The sequence below is a fragment of the Neolamprologus multifasciatus genome, chromosome 6 (genome assembly GCF_963576455.1).
Source record: "Neolamprologus multifasciatus chromosome 6, fNeoMul1.2, whole genome shotgun sequence".
Taxonomy (NCBI): domain Eukaryota; kingdom Metazoa; phylum Chordata; class Actinopteri; order Cichliformes; family Cichlidae; genus Neolamprologus; species Neolamprologus multifasciatus.
In genome coordinates this window covers 10,269,078-10,291,584 of record NC_140444.1, presented here as the reverse complement: position 1 = coordinate 10,291,584, position 22,507 = coordinate 10,269,078, and the positions used below count along the sequence as shown (strand labels likewise).

At 40.9% G+C, this 22,507-nt stretch overlaps 2 protein-coding genes across 10 annotated transcripts in view; one reads left to right on the top strand and one right to left on the bottom strand.

Moving 5' to 3' along the window:
* Window positions 1-16,237, top strand: part of pkd1a (polycystic kidney disease 1a) — a 75,169-nt gene extending 58,932 nt beyond the window's left edge. The window contains exons 44-56 of one of the 2 annotated variants that reach the window (XM_085162166.1): window positions 2,220-2,298; window positions 2,390-2,505; window positions 3,506-3,708; window positions 4,719-4,913; window positions 5,027-5,166; window positions 5,516-5,646; window positions 5,951-6,059; window positions 6,441-6,566; window positions 7,903-8,074; window positions 8,165-8,455; window positions 10,426-10,560; window positions 12,487-12,810; window positions 12,955-16,237. In XM_085162166.1, coding sequence (XP_085018292.1) covers window positions 2,220-2,298; window positions 2,390-2,505; window positions 3,506-3,708; window positions 4,719-4,913; window positions 5,027-5,166; window positions 5,516-5,646; window positions 5,951-6,059; window positions 6,441-6,566; window positions 7,903-8,074; window positions 8,165-8,455; window positions 10,426-10,560; window positions 12,487-12,810; window positions 12,955-13,962 — 3,029 coding nt within the window. In that variant the 3' untranslated portion in view covers window positions 13,963-16,237. Of the gene's footprint in view, window positions 1-2,219; window positions 2,299-2,389; window positions 2,506-3,505; window positions 3,709-4,718; window positions 4,914-5,026; window positions 5,167-5,515; window positions 5,647-5,947; window positions 6,060-6,440; window positions 6,567-7,902; window positions 8,075-8,164; window positions 8,456-10,425; window positions 10,561-12,486; window positions 12,811-12,954 lie in introns of both variants that reach the window. The other variant, XM_085162165.1, reaches the window with a different exon arrangement.
* A 609-nt stretch (window positions 16,238-16,846) lies between these two features.
* The window catches only part of tsc2 (TSC complex subunit 2), a 34,602-nt gene continuing 28,941 nt past the window's right edge, over window positions 16,847-22,507 (bottom strand). For all 8 annotated transcript variants that reach the window (XM_085162176.1, XM_085162170.1, XM_085162169.1 and 5 more), the window contains 10 exons: window positions 21,540-21,694; window positions 19,971-20,578; window positions 18,377-18,455; window positions 18,219-18,305; window positions 17,940-18,126; window positions 17,692-17,831; window positions 17,532-17,610; window positions 17,350-17,441; window positions 17,172-17,270; window positions 16,847-17,080 (listed from right to left, as the gene is read on the bottom strand). In XM_085162176.1, coding sequence (XP_085018302.1) covers window positions 16,922-17,080; window positions 17,172-17,270; window positions 17,350-17,441; window positions 17,532-17,610; window positions 17,692-17,831; window positions 17,940-18,126; window positions 18,219-18,305; window positions 18,377-18,455; window positions 19,971-20,578; window positions 21,540-21,694 — 1,685 coding nt within the window. In that variant the 3' untranslated portion in view covers window positions 16,847-16,921. The remainder of the gene's footprint in view (window positions 17,081-17,171; window positions 17,271-17,349; window positions 17,442-17,531; window positions 17,611-17,691; window positions 17,832-17,939; window positions 18,127-18,218; window positions 18,306-18,376; window positions 18,456-19,970; window positions 20,579-21,539; window positions 21,695-22,507) is intronic.

Below are 22,507 nucleotides of genomic sequence, written 5' to 3'. Positions count from 1 at the left end.
TTGTTTTTCATTTCTTTTTAGGAAAATAAACTACACACAAAATGCACAATAAATAATCATTCAGTTATTTATTTTCATATAAAAAAAGTAAAAAAATAACTGTTTTTGGACAGTAAGTTATTTTGGTGGTTTGTCTTTGTATCACACCACAGTGGATTTTATGCCCAAAAAATGAAGATGTGATTGAACTGTGGACTTTCAGTTTGAATTCAAGCGATTTAGGAAAAGTAATGCAATAGTTTTTTTTTAAGAAATTAGAATATGCTTTTAAAACACAAGGAGTCACTCACATGTACTGTACCAGTGTACCTGCACATGTGATGTGACAATAAAAGTGATTTGATTTGATTGTTGAATAAAAGCATTTTAGTTGACATCAAGAATCAGTGGACATCACCAAATGCTGTACAGTGGTCCCTCATTTATCGTGGGAGTTACGCTCTAAAAATAACCCGTGATAGATGAAATTAAAGTAGCCAACTTTATTTTTTACAATTATTATAGATGTTTTAAGGCTGTAAAATCCCTCACTACACACTTTAGACCAGCAGTCCCCAACCTTTTTTGCGCCACGGACCGGTTTATGCCCGACAATATTTGCCCGGCCTTTAAGGTGTCGCGGATAAATACAACAAAATAAAACTACTACCGGTACCAAAAAAAAGAAGATTTATTCATAACACACGTGAAAAGACCCAGGAAAACTGAGTTAACAATAAAAACGATAACAAAATAACGCTGAAAACCGATAAAAACCCTGAAAACCATACATTTCACACCGGAGGCCCAGGGGTCGGGGACCGCTGCTTTAGACAGTTTTCTCAGACAGGCATGAACATTTTCACACTTTTCTCTCTTGTTTAAACTCTCTCGAAGTTCAAACCTTCATAGAAAAATAAGTCCAATATTATAGAATGAAAACAAAGATCAAACCCTGTTTTCAGGTCCAGAACATGAGAATAGAGCAGCTGCCAGAGAATGCAACATTAATGAATCAATGGTACAGACGTAGAGGAAGCAAGAAGAATGAGTTCAGTAAAGTTTGACTTATTTGACTGTTTTGTTTCTCTTAATGCGCCTTCTGGTCCGAAAAATACGCTAACTTCTATCTTTCTTCAGCGTGTCCAGAAGTCAAACTTTTTGTGCGATGGTTAGCATCTTCCTCTGCCTTCTGGGTGCTACCACAGGTGCCTTTGATGGTGCAAAATGTTTCGTCGACATTGTTGTTTGTTGGGGAGAAAACTTACAAACATACAGTACAGCACTTCAGAGTCACACTGCTAGGGATCGAAGATTTATGTAAATTTGACAAGCTGAACACATTCTGTACTGTACAGGTGACACGGCACGGAGGAGATTAATTGACAATGGTCCACAGCCAAACAGGATGCAGAACACAATGCGCTGTTAAAAAACAAAACAACCCAAAAACATGCAAAATTCCACAAAAAGAAATCTGCGAAACAGCGAGGCCACGAAAAGTGAACCGCGTTATAGCGAGGGACTGTACTTCCTCCACTGTGATGCTCAGCCGGGGTTTTACTGCAGCCACCTAGACAAAATTAGAGAAGCAAGGCTAAGATTTGGACATGTACAGAGGAGGGACAGTGGATATACTAGAAAAATGTGTGTGTATGATGTATGAATATGGAGCTGCCAAACAAGGGGAAAAGAGGCCTCAGGAGAAGCATATGAAGAGGTTTGGTGCAACAAAGGAGGATCATACAGACCCTAAAGGAAGTAGAAACATTACATTTCAACATTACACTGAAGAACTACAAAATACCAATTCAGTGCTTTGAATCAGGTTCAGATATTGATATTCTGCTTGATTTGTCATGAAATAACAAGAAAACAGGCCATGAAACTTTTTTTTGACTCTTTAAAAATGGGGTTCAGTTTGTAAAAATTGCTGTAATTCCTGAATAGATCATGCAAATCTTCTTTAAAGCCCCTTGAATTAAAGATTAAAGTCACTTCAATCACAAGAGAGCAGAGAGGCAGAATTACACAAATTGTGTCTGTAATCATAGAGCGCATCTTCAGTAGCGGTTTTCTGTCATAGCTGAGTAGTCGGATCGGTTATGACCATGTTAATAACTGAGAAAAGTTAACACGTTACATTTCAGAAACCCCAGAAAGACATGGCAGCGAGTTCATTTAGTGAATGAATTTAATGAATGTATATGATAATCCAGTTTCACACTGTCTTCTTATAGATGAAGATCTGATCAAGCACATACTGGCAGACGGACAGAACTTCTTTCCTCAGGCAGATGAAAGCGAGATGGCTGACCTGTAAGTTATATTCTGGACAAGGAATTCCCCAGAATCATTTGAGACCTGCGTAGATTCGCTTGATTTTGTGTTGCCACTGTTTGTGTTGCAGGTCGAGCATTTTTGAAGATAAGACTGAAGTGATTCTTCTGACAAAGCTGAATGACCCTCTTCTTCTGGAATCTGTGAGGCGGGACCCACCAAAGACAGCCTTCACCTCAAACACAGGTGTGTGTGCAGGCAGTTTGAATTCCATCCATCCATCCATCTTCATCCGCTTTATCCGGGGCCGGGTCGCGGGGGCAGCAGCCTAAGCAAAGCAGTTTGAATTATCTAGTAAAATTCAAAATTCAAATTTACTGATTAAACTTTGAAGAATTACAATTAGGAATGCACTAAACAGTCTCACCACATTTTAAAGATTCATAGTTTATTCAGAAAATTCTCAAAATTAAATATTTTATTTGTCAAACACTGACTTGTAAAATAGAAATTAAGAGAAGGCAGATTTTTATAATAAATAGTACTACAGCCCAGGGAAAAAATATGCAGATTTGATTTTTACATTTTGATTTGAACTGTCCCTTTAAAAGACCATCCAGATGTTATTTGCCCCCATAGATTTTCTATTTTTAAAGTGTCCTGCTGTCTCTTTGTTTAGATTAGTGAGCGAGGACACATAAATCACCTAGCCAAGGGTTTTAGAAGGCTTATAACTCTCATTAGGTAAAGCAAAGTTTGGTGATTACTCTTAAAAAGAAAAAAGGCTGTTACTTTCACAGAGTAATCAGTCTTGTACTGCCAGATGTGTGACTGAGCCTTTATAGTTGTGCTTTGATGCGAAGCCAGCGTATGTGCATTGTGCTTTCGTTTTGCAGTCTGAATGTTGACACATGTCCTTGGTTGCGATAGAAAAGGTAAATTGAAAAGGCACCAAACTTACAACGTCATTTATTCTTCCTCTGGAAACTTGATATATTTACTAATTACGTTACTAATCGAAAAGACTTTGAAGTCCTTGAAGACCCAAAGTCTCCAAGGACTTTCTTTTGCAAAGTGCGAAATAACCTTCAAAGAGTCTAAAAGGATCATTAAAATGCTCTTTTTTTTTTTTCCAGTTAAATAGTTTTGCGCTTAAATACTCCCTAAATTCTCTTTATTTCTAAGTTTTCAGTGGCTGATGATTTGTATTTGTTTTGTCTTTGGCACCTTATTCTTCTTTTCACAGTTGTAACAGATGTGTGTCGTCCAAGACGGTTTCCACCTTGGTGTGGACGTGCTGCCATGTGGGGCAGCTGGGCAGGAATCGCTCTGGCCAATGGTGTTTCAGTTTGGGCCGGCTATGGGTTCAGTCAGAATGTTGCCATGATGTGGTTAATCTCCTGCTTTGCTAGTTTCTTCTGCTCATTTCTACTGTTGGAGCCAATTAAGGTAAAGACACGTGGTTTTGCAAAGATTTCATAGTGTGTCTTTTGTCCTGTCTCAGCTCCCTTACCCCCCCCACACAGCCTCTCCCTGGTTTTTCCAGAGGTTTCTTCCTGTTTTTTCTTCCCATTGTTGCCAACTGCATGCCAAGTCACTGGAGTTGTTTGATTGTTGGGGTTTTCTCTGTATTATTGTAGGTTCTTTAACTTACAATATAAACCTTCTGTTGTCATTTGGGCCTATATCAATTGAATTAAAGTGAAGTGACAAGATACAGTGCCCCCAAATGAAGACAGCAGCTCATACACTGTATAAAAGACAGATGTAGTCACCATGACATCAGCCATTATTTTGAAGAGTCCTTTGTGAAATCTCATTTTTAGTGTTTTGCTCACTGCTGTCTTGGTGTTTTTTTCTTGATCCATAAGTACTTTATTTGGATGTGTTAGTCAAAGCACGCACGTCCTTAACTTTAGAGTATTTGAAGATGTTTTAAACATTTTTTCTTGCTTCAATAATGTTGGGGATTTTAACATGGGCGTCTATGGGGATTGATTCGCTTTTAGAGCCACTTTGGCTGCTTTATTCAGACCCTTGAGGCTGTTTCATATATCTGCTGTGACTCTAAAAAGGCATACATTCACCACACCACCTTCAGAAGCTGATAATGTTATGTTATTACAGTACCATTAAGTGTCAAAAGCACACTTGAAGCAGGGTTAGAGAATGTATAATTGCACCACTTTGGACCCTTAAAACGTTTGAGATGAGTTCAGAAAGGACAAGTTGATTGTTCCCACAAGATTTTTCTATATTTTCAATGTCTCAGACACTCATTTTCACTAAATTGCCATCTCAACAACTAAATTGTGTTAATAGTAGGTTGTCCAATTTTCCTTAGAGTGGATCAATTTGGACCACACATTTGACTTTGGGTTGAGTAAATGCAACATCAAAATTCTGGACTTTGAAATTGGTTGCCTAGCATAACAAGTTATCTGCCCTGTGCCCCACAGGTGCTGTGTGAAGCAGTTTACTACGCACTGTGTGTGCGCCGGCTGCGTCCTGAGGACCAGGATGTGCTGGTGGAGTTCCCCAGGCTGGAGAGAGTGGTCCAGCGGGTACCGAGGGTGAGACCTCCACAGGGCTTTGCTCTGTCTCAGGCCCGACACCAGGCCCGCAAGGTCCACATGCTGCACACGATGCTGAAGGTCAGTGAAGAAGAGAATATAGTGGGTTAGAGAGAGATGATGCTGGAGTCTCCTTTCAATATATAAATCTTTAAATGGTGCTCAATAACAGAATTCTTTTCTCTTATTTTCAGAATTTTCTGGTCTATATGTTTTTCCTGTTGGTCGTTGTGCTTCTCAACTATTCCGACTCAGCCAAAGACACTCACAGCCTCAGGCTGCGCACTCAGCTGCAGCGAGCCCTACACACACCCGAGTACCACAACATCAGCAGGTATGAATGTACATGAATAGAGCTGGATTATTTTCGTGGTTTAATGTTTCCGAAACCTTGTTGCTGCTCTCATTTGTTAAGGCTGACTTGCTCATAAGACTTTCAGAAACTGTGAGAAGTCTTAGGAAGGATTTTATGGCAGCAGATTTTCTCTAAAGATTTCACCTGATTTTGTCATTTTCTTTAAAATAAAAGAGATCAGTTGTGAAGTTGTATCACAAACTACCTGTGCTCAGCTCTACAGTGTCTTCTATTATAGTGTTAAGTCTTACTGAGTGGGCACGGCCATCCTGTGTGTTCGTCATCAGCCTGTCTGACAAATAACCTTCCTTGTGTTTTTTTTTTTTAGCCGAGAAGATGTTCTAGCGTGGCTGCATGACTCCATGTTGCCACGGCTCCTGGATGAGTCTGCCCTCTTGAGAGACACAGGAAGCGTGTTACTCGGCACGTTGAGGCTCAGACAAATCCGTGACGCACAGGGTGAGATTTCTTTGTGGCCGCTATCTTTACCTTTACTGAGATGTGAACTTGTTTGGAGCTACATCAGAGCTCTTTGACAGAGCACATCTCAGACTTATTGAATCTATTTGCTGAAGTACATTTCTTTGCTTCTTTGTGTAGCTTTCTTCAGTAGTACTACTGAGTCAGAGACATGTTTAATATTTCAGGATCCTGACTATTATCTGAATTGCATTTTATGATTGCATTCTTTTTTCTGGGTAAACTGGTGAAATAAATGCAGAGGGACGTCATTGTAATCTTTTCAAAACTTTTCCATTAGCAGATTCTCTTAGGTCAGAAAACACATCATCTTTCTGGGGAAAGAACTTGGTCATATCTCCAAGTAAAGAAGAGGATAATAGTACAGTTTTTGGTGCCATGGATTCAGATTGGTAAGGAAATTATAGAAAACCTGCTTGTGTCTGTGTGGCTATTAAAAGTTATTAACTATTGTTAATTTGCAGGTCATCGGTAACCTGTTTAGCGTTAGAGATAGACTAAGAGAAAACAGAAGATATTACTTTTCAGATAAAGTCTCATACATTCATTTTGGACTTGCAGATTTCTTTTATGAGCTTTTCCATTTGGCTATGCCAAATAGGCAAAAATCCATAAAAGGTGTAGATATGAACTCAAAATCTAATTCTAAATGGCTTGACGACAAGCTGGTGGATGTTAATGTTCTGCTTAGTTTTGTTTTTAACATCTGGCTTTCTTTGATGTCCCCTGTTCACTTCTTTCTCTTTTGTAATTTCTCCCACACGTTTTCCAAGGGTGTGGCGTTTGGATCGGACGGGGGTGTATAACAGCAGAGATGTGGTTCACCAGCTGAACAGAAGCCTGGAAGAAGCCTCCTCCTCCTTAAAGCAGCTGCAACAGCTGCACTGGCTCAACTCTAGGTAGTGATCATGTGAAGACATGACTACAGCAGTAGGACATGTAAAGTCTGAGTTACAGCAAAATAATTAAAACACATTTTCCTTTGTATTGTTCAGGACAGCACAGTGTTTTGCATTTTTTAAACATGTACTCACACCAGTGGCTGTGGACTGAGCTGAGCCAGTTTGACCTGCAAAGTCCAGTTGGTTCAGTCCAGTAAACAGTTAAACATGCCATATTCTGGCCCACGTGGAGTTCAGTTGGATGTTGGCGTGCTGCACATCTGGTGTGTATGCTAACCTTGCCCAAGAACAAAAACAAATGCTTTCCGGTCCAGCGGAGTGTGAGATCATCTGGCCAGTAAGGGAGTGAGAATATGACCTGAAAGAGGTCATGCTCATTGATTTCATTGACCAGGTTGTTCCAAAATTTATGGGCAATTTGCGAGGGAGTAGAAACTGGGTACATGTTATTGTGCTAATAATTTCACAATGTTTGGAATCAAACACAACTGTGGCCTTTGCTTTAGAAATCTTGAGCGGAGGTTTACTGTCAGTTCATGAGCGGTTTTCTCAATTTGCTCCGGAGCCTGCAGTAATTAAAGCACTGCACAATCAGTAAAACATGAAACATCAAAATAAGACACAGAAAACAATCCAGTGCTGAATGCACTGAGAATGTTGGCTAACATTTAACAACTGTTTCTAAGAATGATAACTCGTGGTATAAACAACTCTTTAATCCCAGCACATTTTGTGTTAGGGTACAGATATACACAGGGGAGAAAGGCAGTAAAATTGCGTCAAATCATTTTTGTTTGTACCCTTTATTTCTCATTTGAAATAAAACTTCCTGCCATAAATAAAATACAAGAGCAGTCTACATACCTCCTCCAACAAAAATCCCTTCAACATGCATGATTTCAGGCCCTGGTTCTGGTCTACTTTGATATATTGATGATAATTTCTCAAAGACATTAAAATGTCCCTAAGCACTCACGCTTGGAAAACAAATCCTTCCAAAAAAGTTATGGTCCCAGATCAATTCCAGAAGTTAATCACTTCTAAGTTGGGCCAAGACCCACATCTGGAAGAATTTTCATGTAAATCTGTCAATAATTGTTAGTGTCATTCTTCTAACAAACTAAACCTATAACATAATCAGCTCAATAAAGTATCAAAACAGATACCTGACCAAAACTATGTGAAATATTTTGATTCCTGGTTAGAGCCCGATATATCAGTGGGGCCAGTAAATCAGAAATTTAAATGGCCAAATATTGGAATCAGCTTAAATGTGGGCTCCTGATCTTATCATGTGCACTAACTGTGTGTTTTGTTGTGTTCATGTTCATAGGACTCGCGCCGTGTTTGTGGAATTCTCTCTCTACAACGTAAACACAAACCTGCTGGCCGTCTTTTCCTTCCTGTTTGAGTTCCCAGTCTCTGAGCGTGCCCAGTCCAGCTTTGACCTCATTGTCATCACATTGTGGCCAATCACAGGGCTGGACCTGCAGCTTCTTCTAATGGTAAACATTCAGATAACCATGAATCCTTGAACTACAGCTGTTTCATTTTCCCTTTAGTATCATTTTTAAAATGGCAAATTGTGGTTCCAGATCATCCTCCTCGCCTTGGTGTTGTATTTCCTCGTTCGGGGCATATTGGGCTTCCTCAGAGAAGGCTATAGGTACCTGCTGTCAGCCTGGAGACTCCTGGGTATCTGTAAACTGTCTCTAGCAGCGTCTGTATTCGGAATACACCTGAGCCGCTGCATAATAGCTAAACAGCAATGGACATCATACCTGGAGCACCCTCGGGATACCTTCACAGATTTCTACCCCCTGGCCAGACAGACTCAGATGTACACCGTCATGTCTGCCTTGCTGTTGTTCATACTGGTACTCAAGGTAAGAAAGAAAGAGAGGAATCCAGGGTAATTTTACAGAAATATGTTGCATGTTGTTTATGACATTTTTGCTTGTATAACGATCTGGGAATGCCGTGAAGAGGAAAGATAAACATTAGTCACGATTTAGAAAACAATTGTAATGATTCTGACTTCTTATTGACAACAAATCCAATCTAAGACCAAAAAGCAGCAATGAAATGAATCTAATATCAATAATTGTCTGTGGAAGCAATTATCACTATCGCTGTAGCGCTCCTTTGTTATCTCTGAAATAATTAAAAACAGCATCAGTGTGTGGTTAAGTTGCTCTGGCTGACAGAGTCATTCTCACAGACACAATGCTGCTGTTGTAAATCTTCACTAATCAACTAAATCTGTGTTAATTCACAGCTAAAATAGTCCCAAACAAGCACACTGTTGATTATTAAAGATGAAGCGATGTTTGCTGAAAGCTGCAGAGCTCAGTTGTTTCAGGAAAATATAGAGCGTAATCATTTAACATTTGCAACGTCTTCATTACCAATCGAGGAGGTGATCTGAGCTAAACTGGTAAACTACTGTTACAGAGATCGAGGCCATTGTAGGTAAAGTTTTGTTTTTAAATGAGAAAAAATAAATACATTTCTGCTCATAAATCTAATATAATATATATATATAATCTTCAGCTCTTGTTTTTGTGACGTGGTTTGACGTGGAGTGAAGACATTTCATTGACGTGTCAGCAGACATTTTCAGATTATCGAAAGTTTCTGAGAGACTGCAGAGAAGACGGCGTTCCCTCAAGTAGCAGTGGCGAGGCTGTAGTGACATCACAACCAATGTGATGACCATAAACTAAGCTTATGAGAAGAACTGATGCTTAGGCTTGAGACTAACAAATGAACCCAGTATTATCCATCGTCTGCCGCTTATTCTTATCAGGGTTGGAGGTGGTGGAGCCTATCCCAGTGTCATAGGGCATATGGGCCTGGGATTGGCAACAGTCATAGGACGAGAGTTGGAGTACAGCCTGGATAAAAAAAAAATGTATCTAACTCAATTTTTCAATCGTTTTGTGTCAACAATAGTTTAAATAGTCTTTAAATGTATAATACAGTTCAAAGTGTGTGACAGATAAGATGCTTCACAAAGCGAAATAAGAAGGAACAAAAAGCATAACTAACAATATGCAATAATAAGCATATTCTTTTGCCCTTTTTATTTTTAAAGAGGCAAAACATGAATGAACAAAATTGTTAAAGTAAACACAACTAAATGGAAGTAAGCAGAAGTAGTTAAGCTTAATTTTTGTTGTTGCTCTGTGATGGCTGTTTAAATCCATTCATTAGGTTGTTTTTGATTGGCAGTGATCAATGCAGCGGGCCACATTCATAAACACAACATATACACAAAACTGTGCTTAAACCACAAATCAAAGTTTTACATAAACCCAGAATCTGTATTTTCTTACAATACAAATGTAGAACTACCTCTGACAGTGTGTACGCACTAAGAATGAGGCTGGCTTAGAAAATGTAAACATCTTTAAAAGAAATGCGTATTATTTCCAGTTTCCAGACTAAAAGAAACAAAAAGAGTGCTTATAGAAGTGCATAAGTAAACAAAGCTTTTACATCAAATGTAAAGAAAACAAAATATTGTCTGATAAACTGTAGGCTGAAGCCTGAGCTCAATGTCGAAACACTTCTTACATAACATATTTTATTAGGAAGCTCTTTTCCTCCATATTTTATTAATTTGCTGGTACTTTTGCATTCGCCCTTATTTTGTGAGAAAGGTACAACTGTTTCTACACACATATTATTATATTACAAACTCAAAATGGCTCCAAATGTGTTTGTGATGGAGAAACATTTGTGTCCTTTGGCTAAATTAGATTTAATTACAAGATAACTTTTTTTTCCCCAAACACATATTTTTGCTTTCTGTTTCCCTGCTCTCCCTCTCTCTGTGTCCTTGCTCATGCAGGCGTCCCACCAGTTGCGGTTTCTCCGTGAGTGGGCCGTATTTGGCAGAGCTCTGCGGCGCTCAGTCTGGGAGCTGCTGGGAGTTGCTCTGGCGTTACTGCTGTTGGTGCTGGCTTACTCACACACGGGACACCTGGTCAGTTTTTTCTCTTCTCTGTTCATTCTGTTTTCCTCTGGCTCAGCTTCTCCCCCGCACACACATGTGCGCACACCAAATAAACTGTAAATTCAGTCAACATTGACAAGGTTATGTGCTGAGACAAAAGTGTGTCCGCCCACGAGGTTGTTCAGTTTACTTGTTTTTGGTCTGTTCACTTTCATTGTCATGGCTACAGTTCACTTTCTTTAGAGAATTTCAAATAAACCTGCTCTTTTGCACAGATTGCATAATACAGCTTTGCTTTTATTGTTACAGCATAAAAGCATCTGTGCTTCCTTGCTGCCAAACAGCTTTACTGAACGAGAACATTATGACAATAGCATTTATTCAATATTTGAATCATTTATTCAAACCAGCACGGAATAAATAATGACCTGCAGAATGTCTCTGCTGTGTAAATGGCACCGCTTCATCCAAGAGACTTTTAACTGTTCTTTATTTAGACATTATGTTCTCTTCAATTCTCTTTTTTTAGAGAGCCCTTCAGAACTGGAGTATAATTGTGTTTCATGACATTTCCAGATGATAGAAGAGTAAGATGATTAATAATATTTAAGAAAAGAGCCAAAAACTATTAAGCTCTTTTGTGGATGAGCGACAGCACAGCTATACAAATTAACATCATTTACATCTACACTCTTGCCAAACAAACTTGCAACTACTGATGAAGTCTGTCAACATCAGGTAAATGCTTTGAACTTCACAGTTTAACAGTCTCTGGCCACATTCCTACTAGGTGTGCCGGTAGTTTTACATCAATAAGCAATCACTGCTTTGGCAGATGACAAGAGGGCCACAGCAATACAAATAGACTAAGACAGTTCACAACAAGCCATCCAAGAGTATTTGTGCAATTACTCATGCTGCTAGAAGCATGGACTGTATAATAAAATATGTATATAAAAGATCGATTAGCTTAAGGGTCTGAAAAGTGAAGCCACTGCAGAAGTACCGTATGCCTACATTCTTCTTAATGAAGTCTGTGTTAAAATAACCGTTTGGCTCAAAAATGTGGTTGGATGCCATGGCATGACCATAGTTATTGAAAAGGTGTGCAGTTATCTTGCACTCTTGTTGCTTTTGAAAGAGTGACTTTGGGTACAGACCAGATCTGCGACCACTCACGGTTGGGTTCACAGGGCCTTTGGTGTGTCAAGACTGTGTTAAAACAGCAGCAAGATGGAGTCTGTTTGCTATCAGTTTGTGTTTGATTGAGGTCATAATAATTACATGGAATCTGTTTGTGATGATGTGGCAGTTCACTGAATAGTACAAATCTGCCCAAAAAAAAAAAATCACTGGCTGCCTTCTTCCACCCCTGGAGGCCATTGCCAGCTCCTCCATCACAGGTGACCCTTTGCATCCCATCCGCTGCCCTCCGGTTGGCGCCTGAGGTCAATCAGGTGCCAGACCTCCAGACTCACAACCAGCTTCTTCCCCTGGGCCATTCGGACACACACACACCCACCCTACCAATCTGAGCCATATATATTTCTCCTGTTTGTTATTTGTTCTTGCCATCTTACTATGTCAGTTTTATTCTTGCACAACTAGTGTGGAGCACCCACAATTTCATTGTACATGTGACAATAAAGGGGTATTCTATTCTATTGCCATCTTAAGTTCATATTGAATATTTACATTCAGAATTAGCCAGAACCTCATAGATTTGAAATAAAAAATTTTATATAGGGATATAACCGGAATACAACCAACTGGTAACCGGTTGGTTTGAGTTCCCTATTCCAAAAAGATGCACTGCCTACCACTCATCATGTGCCCATCACATGTAAATGACCTGTAGCTTTTCCTCATACTGCATCAGTAATCTTTACATTTCTTATTATTTTTCAAATATTGTCTTAGAATTGATAAAAAAGGAAACTTTTTTTTCCATTCCAGCTCTTCCACTCTGTGTTGGACGGCTACAGCAATGTGATCTCAGCCAGTCTGTCCTTACTGGGTTCCGGTTGGTGTGGCTTGTTGTCATGGCGTCCTGCCTGGATAATTACTGGTCCCAGCACTTTCTCTGCACTGCTGTTCCACATAAGCTTTGCTATATTTCGCCTGGTGTTGCTGTGGTTGGTCACTTCTGTTTTACTGAGGAACTACCGGCGTGCACGGGCAGAACTATACCGCCCAGCAGTGGATCTCCAAGACTACGAGATGGTCGAACTGTTCCTCAGAAGACTCAAAATGTGGATGGGACTCAGTCGGGCCAAAGAGGTACAAATTCTAATTCATATCTACAGCTGTTAAGGACAATTTGTGTTGCTTTATTTATAGATTAACTTTTTCATATATATAATTGGAACAAAACAAAATCTGAATGCTTTACCCAAAATCGTATCCTGTTTTTTTTCTCCTTAGTTTCGGCACAAAGTGCGTTTCGAAGGTATGGAGCTCCCACCGTCCCGTTCATCCTCCACCAGCGACTGCAAGTCCCTGTGCTTGCCTCCTCTGGACAGTCCAGACTCCCCACCTACCCCAGACAGTGTTGATGCTGGCTCTGAGGCCTCGTGGCGTCCAGCGTCTTCCAGCCCCTGCAGCCTCACAGAAGCCCCGGGTATCGGCCTGGGACTTGGCTTGGGGCTTGGATTGGGCCTTGGCCCAGGAGTGGTGGTGGGAGGTAACAGCTGGAGAGAGAGAGCAGAGACGGAAGCTTCTCTGAGGAGACTCCTCCCCACCCTGGATGCTCTGCTGCAACAGCTTGACCGTGTCACTGTGACGACAGAGGATCTGTACCACATTGAGTGTAAACTGGAGCGAGCCCAGAGGAAAAGGAGGCATAGAGGGAGGGAGAGAGATGATGGAGTTCAGGGATGTAGGAGCGAAGGGGGGCAGAGAGGAGAAGGGGAAACCTGGAAGGAACAAAAGCGTGGCAAGGAAAAGACCAAAGGGAGCAGGAAGGGGAAAAAGGTAGATAAAAGTGAACTTCCAAAAGAATGTGGGAGCAGTGCTGCCATCCCCAAAAAGACTCCTGTAGCTACACCCGTTCCCTTTTTGAAGCCCCGACCCTCCTCTGTTTCTACAAACCCCCCTGTTCCCCAGTTGTCTGCCAAACCTTCAATCAGTGTGCCTCCACCCACACCAGTCACAGATAAGTCCTCCGATTCTTCCTCTCTCCCCCTGTCATCAGCAAACACATCATCTTCCCATGTCCCGCCACCAAAAACACCTACAGCTCTTCCATCCACCCGTGCACCCACGCCTTCCCTGTCATCTACGCCCATTACACGCAACTGGGATCTTCCTGCAGAGAGAGAGACCCTCCCTTCCTCAAGCCTGTTCAACCACCCAGCTCACACAACCACGATCCCTACACGCAAACGGAAACGCAAACCCCCATCCCTCAAAAACAAAGTGCACCCAACTTAGATAAATATGAGCAGATCAGATGAAAGAAGTGAAAGGTGGAGAAAAAGGATGTGCACTTAAAATGATGGGTTAAGGACGAGAGGTGGCGCTCATGGGCAGCAGGTTTTGTCTTCAGATGCCACTCTCTAAACCCAAGGAAAGGACAGAAACTAATAGATGTGAAAGGACAAGGATGAGCTACAGGAGAGAATCAAGAAGGATCAAACGAGGAGTTTGGGGTACTGAAAGACGAAAAGAGCAATAAAATAAGACTTTGCAGGTTTATAAGCAGTGATCCGTCTCAATCCCGACTCAGTTCTCAAGGTGCAGGTCACCAGATGCTAGCTGAGCTGGTTAAGGGGACATAAAGTCAGCAGTGAAACCAAGAAGTTCCTTTCATTGTTTTCCCCGGACCAAAACTGCCCCCTGATCCCATGTGACCCTGGAGGTTACCTGGGGTTGCTGACAGGAGCGCAGAAAAGCGCTCACCATAAGACTCAATGAACTGAAAGCATTCTATGCAATCAGACTTTTGTGTATCTCAGAAAGAACGTGTGATTTCTCAATTATGTTACCTGTCTACATACTGTTACGTTTTCTATTTTTGGTCACCATGGGTACCTGTGGCCTGTCCCAAATTTGCATGCAGGCGCACACAGATATACGCACATGCAGGTGTACACATGTGTAGAAATAACACTGTAGACAACATATCAGCAAATAGGAACGTGTGGTACACTTCAGCCCACTGGGTTACAGGTGAAAACACACACACACACATACATGCATGCATGCACGCACACACACACACAGACATAATGCTGTTGGGATTCCAGCAGCCAGTTATTCAGGGCGCAAATATCTTCTCCAGAGATGATTGGAGAGACTGAAGATAAGAGCGATGAAGTCAGAGGAGCCAATGACAAGGTGGTGTAGCAAGTGAAAAGCAAGGTTAGTGTGAAGAAAATGATACTGAACAGATAAGTCTAATTGTAGACAAGGAAACAGACAATACTGAGTATTTACACAAGTTCTCCCATTATAAAGCTATAATGACTCCCAGTCTGATTATCTTTCCTAATTGTTTATTTTTTGTTGTGTTTTGTTCCATATGGAAGCAATTTAAAAGCACTTTTGTTCTGAAGTATTGTTTTGTTTTTGTAATGAGGTGTGGTTTAAATAATAAGCTTGGTATCCAAACCAATAGAGAAAGCTTCACTCATACTGTATCTTAATTATAAACATTGCCAAAGCTTTTGTATCATTTATGCATCCTGAGATTTTAACCACACCAGTTAAATAATTCATTCATTCTTGTACTTGCACTTTATTCTTTAATGGAGCTGATATCAAACCCCATATTTAACTCTCGTGTGTCAAGTCATGCCTTTACAGCAACATTATAGAAATGTCCTAGTAAGTATTATCAAAGTAATCAAGCAGTAGCTTGCAGTTGTTTGTACTTTTGTTTGCTCTTTGTGGTGATGATGTTTTTGCCTTATTTTGTTCAACATGCGCACTTCTTGTGTCCAGCGGGCAGATCTCAGGGAACCCACGCTTTTCTTAAAACCTGTAAGGAAGTCCAGGAAAAACAAAAGCTGATATGTAGTAGTTAAAATATGTAACTATGGTCAGCATGACCCCTGCTCCCTCCCTCCCTTTTCTCAGCAAGGCTCTAGAAGTTGTACATCATCGAATTTGCCTTGGATTTAATTAAAATATAAAACGTTAAAAAGGTACTTATGGCCATGTCAGTTTAATTTAGCCTACATCTTTTCCCCTCTGTTTTCATACAAAACACCACGGTTAAAGAGCATAAAGCAAACTTACAGGTGCTTTTAAAAAGAAATTAAAAAGGGAACTTTTCTTCTTCTGTGCGTGTACATTTCTGTATATATTAGCGCTTTGTGATGTATATTTTTGCTTTTCATGATCAGTCATTTTTGTGCTGCAGCAGCGTACACATAGGTCGAGCACTGGTGTTGCAAACTTCAGAGTTTTATGTTCCACTGGTGTAATCGAAGTACTACAGCCAAAGCTTTTAGTCAGTTTACTCTTTGACGGCGAATAGAAAACCCCAAACAGCACAGCAGTCGGCAGTTCCACCAGCATTATATTCCTGCTCTGCGTGTAACAGTTTAGTGCCCAAAGCTCACCATTGTCTTCTGTTGTAAAATGCATTTTGTTTAAAGCAGCGTTAAAGATTTGTCTATATGCTCTCGTTTGTATTTTGCAGCTGTCGCACTTCTCATGCTTTTGCACTTGACAAAGTCAAATAAAGAATTTGACAGCTGAACTTCCTGCAAAATGATTTTTTTTTTTTAAATGTCAAATGCTAGCTTAAGTACTTGGTTTCCACCCTGTAGGTAATGCAGTACGTTCCGATTTGCTGAAAAATTAGCCGCAATGTTTGGTACTTGTCGATGCCAATCCTATAATCAGTGTGTAGGTTGAAAAGTTGAAGAAGAGAAAAAAAAGTTTATTTACAAATCCAGGAGTTACATAAACAACAGTAACAGTTTATCATGTTCATAGTGTCTAAAATTCACTCTGTCTCTGGCCTTCACTAACTCCTGGGAAAATTTTCTGGAACAAATTTCTCCCTTTGTCTTTTGTGTACGAAGGATTTTTCTGTTCTCACTAAAATCAGCTCCCTTAGAGAAGTGAGACTGACCCAAAGCAGTAGAACAGCTGGACAGTCATCTAAACAATGGGCAGAAACTCACTACAGAGTACTCCAACGCTGAGGGGGGACAGCTGATTCATGAGTAAACTCTTTTACATTACCATTAGGTGTATTGTTAGAAAAATAATTATACCTGCTTTGACTCAGACTTAAGAATGCTCAAAGGTGCACTTGGGCTTTCATTCATTCTTTGTGGATCAAAAATGAGCACAATGCCACTTTTTAAGTTTTTAGTTTGTTTTATTCACTTCATATACTTTTGTCTCGTCTTTTGTTTAATTTCTTGTCGAGAAATTAAACAAAATCTGTGAAATCGTCTACAGTGGACACCAGTCTTTTTCGTTGTCCGGTGGCTTCCACATTTGTTGGAGCACTGCTCTGTGACAAAGGTTTGCTCTGCCCTTGGGTCAGTGAAATCCCGGGAGTTGAGCGAGACTGGATGGCTTCTTGAGCCTAAGTTAGAGCAATAAGGTAAAACGGGTTGAAATTAGAGAAATTAAGTGCAAGTAGTGGTGATGAGGAAGACTTTGTATGTTGGTCTTACCCTGGTCCTGATCCTCTTGATGTGTCGTAACCTTGCTAGCCACTTAGAGGCGTATGCGTCAGAGGGGTTAGCTCTGTACTGATGCACCAAAGAGGCCATCTGACGAGAGAGAAGAGTCGAGAATGTGTCACCTCTGCAAAGTGTGTTTTGACTAGATGTAAGAAGATAAAAGACTTACATTTGCATGCAGAGCCATCTGCCTGACTAACAGGGGAAGGTTTCGATCTGAAACAATTTTTGCCACGGTTGTGTCTACTAATCCCTCAAGGTCTGAAAGAGGGTATAAAGAAGAACTCATTAAAGTTAAACAAAGCTGACAAAAATGAAGAACAGGATCCGAAAAAGAAGTGATTAGCTCACCTTTGCGGCACTGGAGGGTAACGAGGTTACATTCATAATCCAGTGGTTTTATAATGACTTCGACAAAATTAAACTGACCCTAAAGGAAGGGAAAATGGGCATTAAAAGAGAATATCAACAGCAAATTTCAGATTCTTTTACTGTGCTCGTGTGTGTCTACCTTAATTGTGCCCAGTTTGTACTCCTCTCCAGAGTCATTGTACACCACCATGACAAAATCATTGCCAATGTGTCGCTTTTTGTTGCAGCAACCCTTGTCGCTCTCCCTGTTTGGCATCAGTGTGGCTATGTGAAAGATAGCTGCAGGGACACAAGTTCATTTATAATATGCAAATTACAGACTGGCTGTAGAGAAAAAAATAAATAAATACTGTGTTTTTCCTGACGCGCGCACACACACACACTAACCCTGCATGATGTCGTCATGCCAGCAGTAGGTGAACTCTCCATCATCTCCATACTGGTCAAGCCCTCCAAGGAAAATCTGGTCTGGATCGCAGTCTTTCAGATGGATTAATTTGCCAAGACCTGTGAGGAAAGAGGCGTAGCGGTTCGAACCGTACTCGTTCGACAAGATGGCGACTTCATTGTTAACCTAAAGAAAGTGAAGAGGATCAAGACATTAAGCCAGAAAATATAGAAATTATACGGCAGTGATTAGCAAAACTACAGTCAGCACTTCCTCACCTGACCAGCTCCTACAAACACCACCCCAATTTTATGGGTGTCATAAGGGGGCATTTGGTCCAGAACCTTTACTGCACGGTCAATCACCTACGACAGAAAACACAATGTAAACCACGCCATATGATCCAGAAGAAGGTGTAGGAGAGAATTCAGGTTACCTGAGTTTTGGGCAGCAGAAGTGGCTTGTTGGCTTCATTCCCAAAGAAAGGAGAGTGGTAGAGCTGCAGAAACACAAAGCTAGAAGATATAAGAAGAAAGAAAGTCAGTTTAGACACATGGATATGTAAATTAAAGGCAATCTACCTTCATTGAACCTCATATGTTTACTGGTCAACAGAACCTGGACTACAAACACAATTTAAGGAACCAAATAAAAGCAACACAGCTTCTGGTACCAAATATCTTGTTTCCATGCCAAGAGATATCTAGACATTTCTATTCAAACATCTGATTATATGGATGAGGTTGCAGAACAATTTCAAAATAATGGTCCTCGGCATAAAATACCAAAGACTTTATGCACAGAGGTTTCTCCAGATTTTCAGAATTTGTGATATTATAGATATCCAAAGGACAAGGAAGAAAGTCCACATTGGATGCCCGTGATCTTCAGGCCCTACAGGTGGCTCTGAAATAAAAACAGGTGTGATTCTGTCATGGAAAACATTGCATGGGCCCAGGAACACTTCCAGAAATCACTGTGAATACAGTGCCTTCCACAAAGAAGAAACCACATGTGTACATGGTCCAAAAACACCACAATCTTTTCTGGGCCAAATCTTATTTAAAATGGATTGAGGCAAAGGGGAAACTGTTCTGTGGTCAGACAAATGGAAATTTTAAATTCTTTTTGGAAAACGTGGACAAGGCATCATCCAGACTAAAGAGAAGGACCATCCGGCTTGTTAGCAGCACTCACTTCAAATATCTTAATATCTGATTAGGGTATTGGTGGTGCATTAATGTGTATGTAATTAGGAGTGTGAATGCTGAAAGGTATACACACAAGTTTCAGCCTTTTTCCAGAGAAGGCCTTGAATATTTTAGTTAGACAATGAGAAACCCCATACTGAATCATTTAAAAAGCATGGCTTCATAGTACAAGAGTCCAGATGCTGAACTGGCCTGCAGTCCAGATCTTTTGCCAACTGAAAACATTTTGGTGCATCAAAAAAGAGCAGCTAAAATCCTCAGAAAAGAATGGGAAGTCCAGATCCCTGACCATTACAGACTTTTGTTAAAAAACAAAAACAAATGGGGGGGGGGGGGGGGGGGGGGGGGGGGGGCTGTACAGTGATAAACATGACCTTGTCCAAACTTTGAGGCCTGTTGTTGCCATAAAATTTGAAATGACAGTTTCTAAATAAAATATGGGTTAATGACATTTTCAAATCCTTAATTTTTTTTGTATTTATATTTTAAACAGTGTCCCAAATTATTTGGAACTGGGGTTGAAAATACACCTCTATGCATGTTCTCTGTTCTTAGAAGGTATTCATAACTATTTCCAAATGTTGCATTGCAGTTTCTGTCCACGTTCTGATGTTTCATCACTTTAAAAAAAAAATTTTATTTAAAAACACAGTTGCAGGACGCAATTTAAAAAAAAATAAAAAATTGCTCACTAACAGGGTGACACTTTTGATGCAAGTCAAAATGAGCTTACTGACTTTACTTGATACATTGCATCATTCATTTAGCAGAAACACATCACAGAAGCTGCAGCAGTTTCTTGTATAAATCGTGTAATACCTGGGGCTCAGTCCAGAGATTTTCTCAGCGTTGCTGGGACCAGGTCGACTGTGGTAAGCGTCCCTCTCCGCCCGCCTCTCCCTCCTGGAGGAGGGGGCTGAGACTGAGATTGTGTGACCTCTGGGCCGGTGGCCTCCACTGGGGGAGATGGGTGCAGATTGTACTGGTGCTGGTGGAAAAGACAACCTCATCCCCGCTCCCCCACTCTGAGATGACGATACAGCTTGGCCTTCACCTGCTGGGCTTGGACCTCCCGCTACATTAGTGTCCACTCCAGTGTTTCCCTCTACCTTTTCTTTCACAAACTGGGGCTGCTGGGGTTGAGGCATGCCGTCTGAGGGTGCTCTAGGCCGTGACGTGTCAACCATCGCACTTTCTGACTCCATAGCAGCCTTGGCAAAAGCTTCAGGTAATGTTTGGAGCTCAGGAGAGGAGCTGGACTTGTTGAGTCCATGACCCTGGGACTGAGTGTGTGTCTGGAAGGGAAGGTCAGGCCCCTGGCTTCCTGGAGTGGATGGTCCAAAAGGGGGCTGATCGATTGGAATTGCTCCCTCACTTACTTCTTCCAGGGTTGACTTTTCATCATCCTGACTTGAGGTGGAGGAGGACTGAAAGTGGGAACAAAAGCTGTTTATTTAAAGTACTGCAATGAAAGTATGCAAGTTTTAACCACAGACCCCACCGTGACATCACCCACCAGTTTAACTCCTGATTAGCATTTACAGAGAGGGAGGGTGTGAGCTAAATAGCCATGTAATGGTAAATGGACTGGTTCTTATATAGCGCTTTTCTACTCTGAGCACTCAAAGCGCTTTATACAACAAATTCATTCACCCAGTCACACAAGCACTTAAGTATCTAACATTCATACACATTCACACTCCAATGGATGCATCAGAGAGCAACATGGGGTTAGTATCTTGCCCAAGGATATTTGGCATGCAGACTGGAGTAGCCTGGGAGCGAACCACCAACCTTCTGGTTAGTGGCTGATCTGCTCTGCCACCTGAGCTACAACCACCATGTCAATCACATATTAGCCATACCTTAACTCATCTCTTTTTTGTCATCTTTTGGACATTAAATGAGACACAAAATTCCTCCCTGAAAAAATCTGGAAAATGAAGGTCATGCTGTTTTGAATCATTAAACATTGAAGTCCTTTCTGAGGTCACAGAAGTGAGCAGTAGGATGACACAATCAGACTTCCTTTTGCAACAAGAACCTGCAAGCTGTTTCCATCTTTTATATACAGTCTATGGTTTTAACATGCTGCCAAAGCACAGCATGGGTTGTTAAAGGCGCTGCTAAGTGAGTCATCAGAAGCTGCACTCCACTTGGCTGCTACCCATTACAGCAGTGGCAAAGGAAAGCCACTTTTAAAAAAAGCTGACAGTTTATAATCAAATAGCACAGGTGACGCAAATGATGGAATAAACAGCCTGTAGGTGCAGGCACTGACAGTAAAGCCACAACAATTGTTTTAATGAATGTGCACATGGCGATTTGTTTAATGCTGCACAAGACATCATCAAGTCTGCGTGTGTGGTTTGGTGAACATGGTCCTACCCTGCTGAGTGTTTCAGGAGGAGTCTTTGTAAACTTATCAGCAGCTATGAAGATTGGATCAGACAACATTGGCTCAAACTCTGCACTCCCCAACCATTCAGGCGGCGTTTGCGCTGTAGCAATTCCTGATCCCTCCTCCAGCACCACGACAGAGTCTACAGGAGGATACAGCCACAACCATGTGGGTTATAAGTCAATCCAGGTATATGAAAGCAATGCACGCCCACAGACACACAAATCACAGTCTTGTCCACTGTTAGTCACACAATCAGAGACACACAAATATGCAGGTGGTAGGACTAAAGATTTTATCAGCTGTCAGTAGTAATCATGAAAACAACACCTCACAAACATTTTCTCTAAAATCTCAATTCAGGTTAAACACACAATAATTCAAATAAGTCATTGTAACAGAATCATATAAATCTTCTCTCAGGCAAAAAAAAGAAACAACGCCATGTGCAAGATCATGACCTACAGTGACATCAACATAAAATCACTAAGATCAGAGGCAGATTTATCAGTGCGGCAGGCAGCATCACTAGTTCATTTACTCATTTTCTATCAAGTTGCATGCATCGTTTTGGCTGCTGGTTATCTCATCCCAAACGCATGGCAGCTACTGCAACAGCAGCCCAGACCAGTCTTGCATCTCCCAGACAACACATTCAAAGAAGAGGAGAAACACAATCACAAACAGGCTCATTTGATTTTTTAAGACCCCCAAACTGCAGCTCAGAAAAAGTCTTCATCACCCTACTGGTTAACCAGTAAAGCAAGGAAGTGCATCATGTTGCTTAGATGAGGTCTGGGCTTTTCTGTTGACAACATCAGAGGGTCAGAGGTTAAAGGTCAAAACCTGGGAGTATATTTCAGAAACAGAAGGGTTAGAAAACGTATTTAGGAAGAAAAAAATATAATGCAGAAGATGTCCAAAAAAACAACAACAAAAAAACAAAAAAACAAAA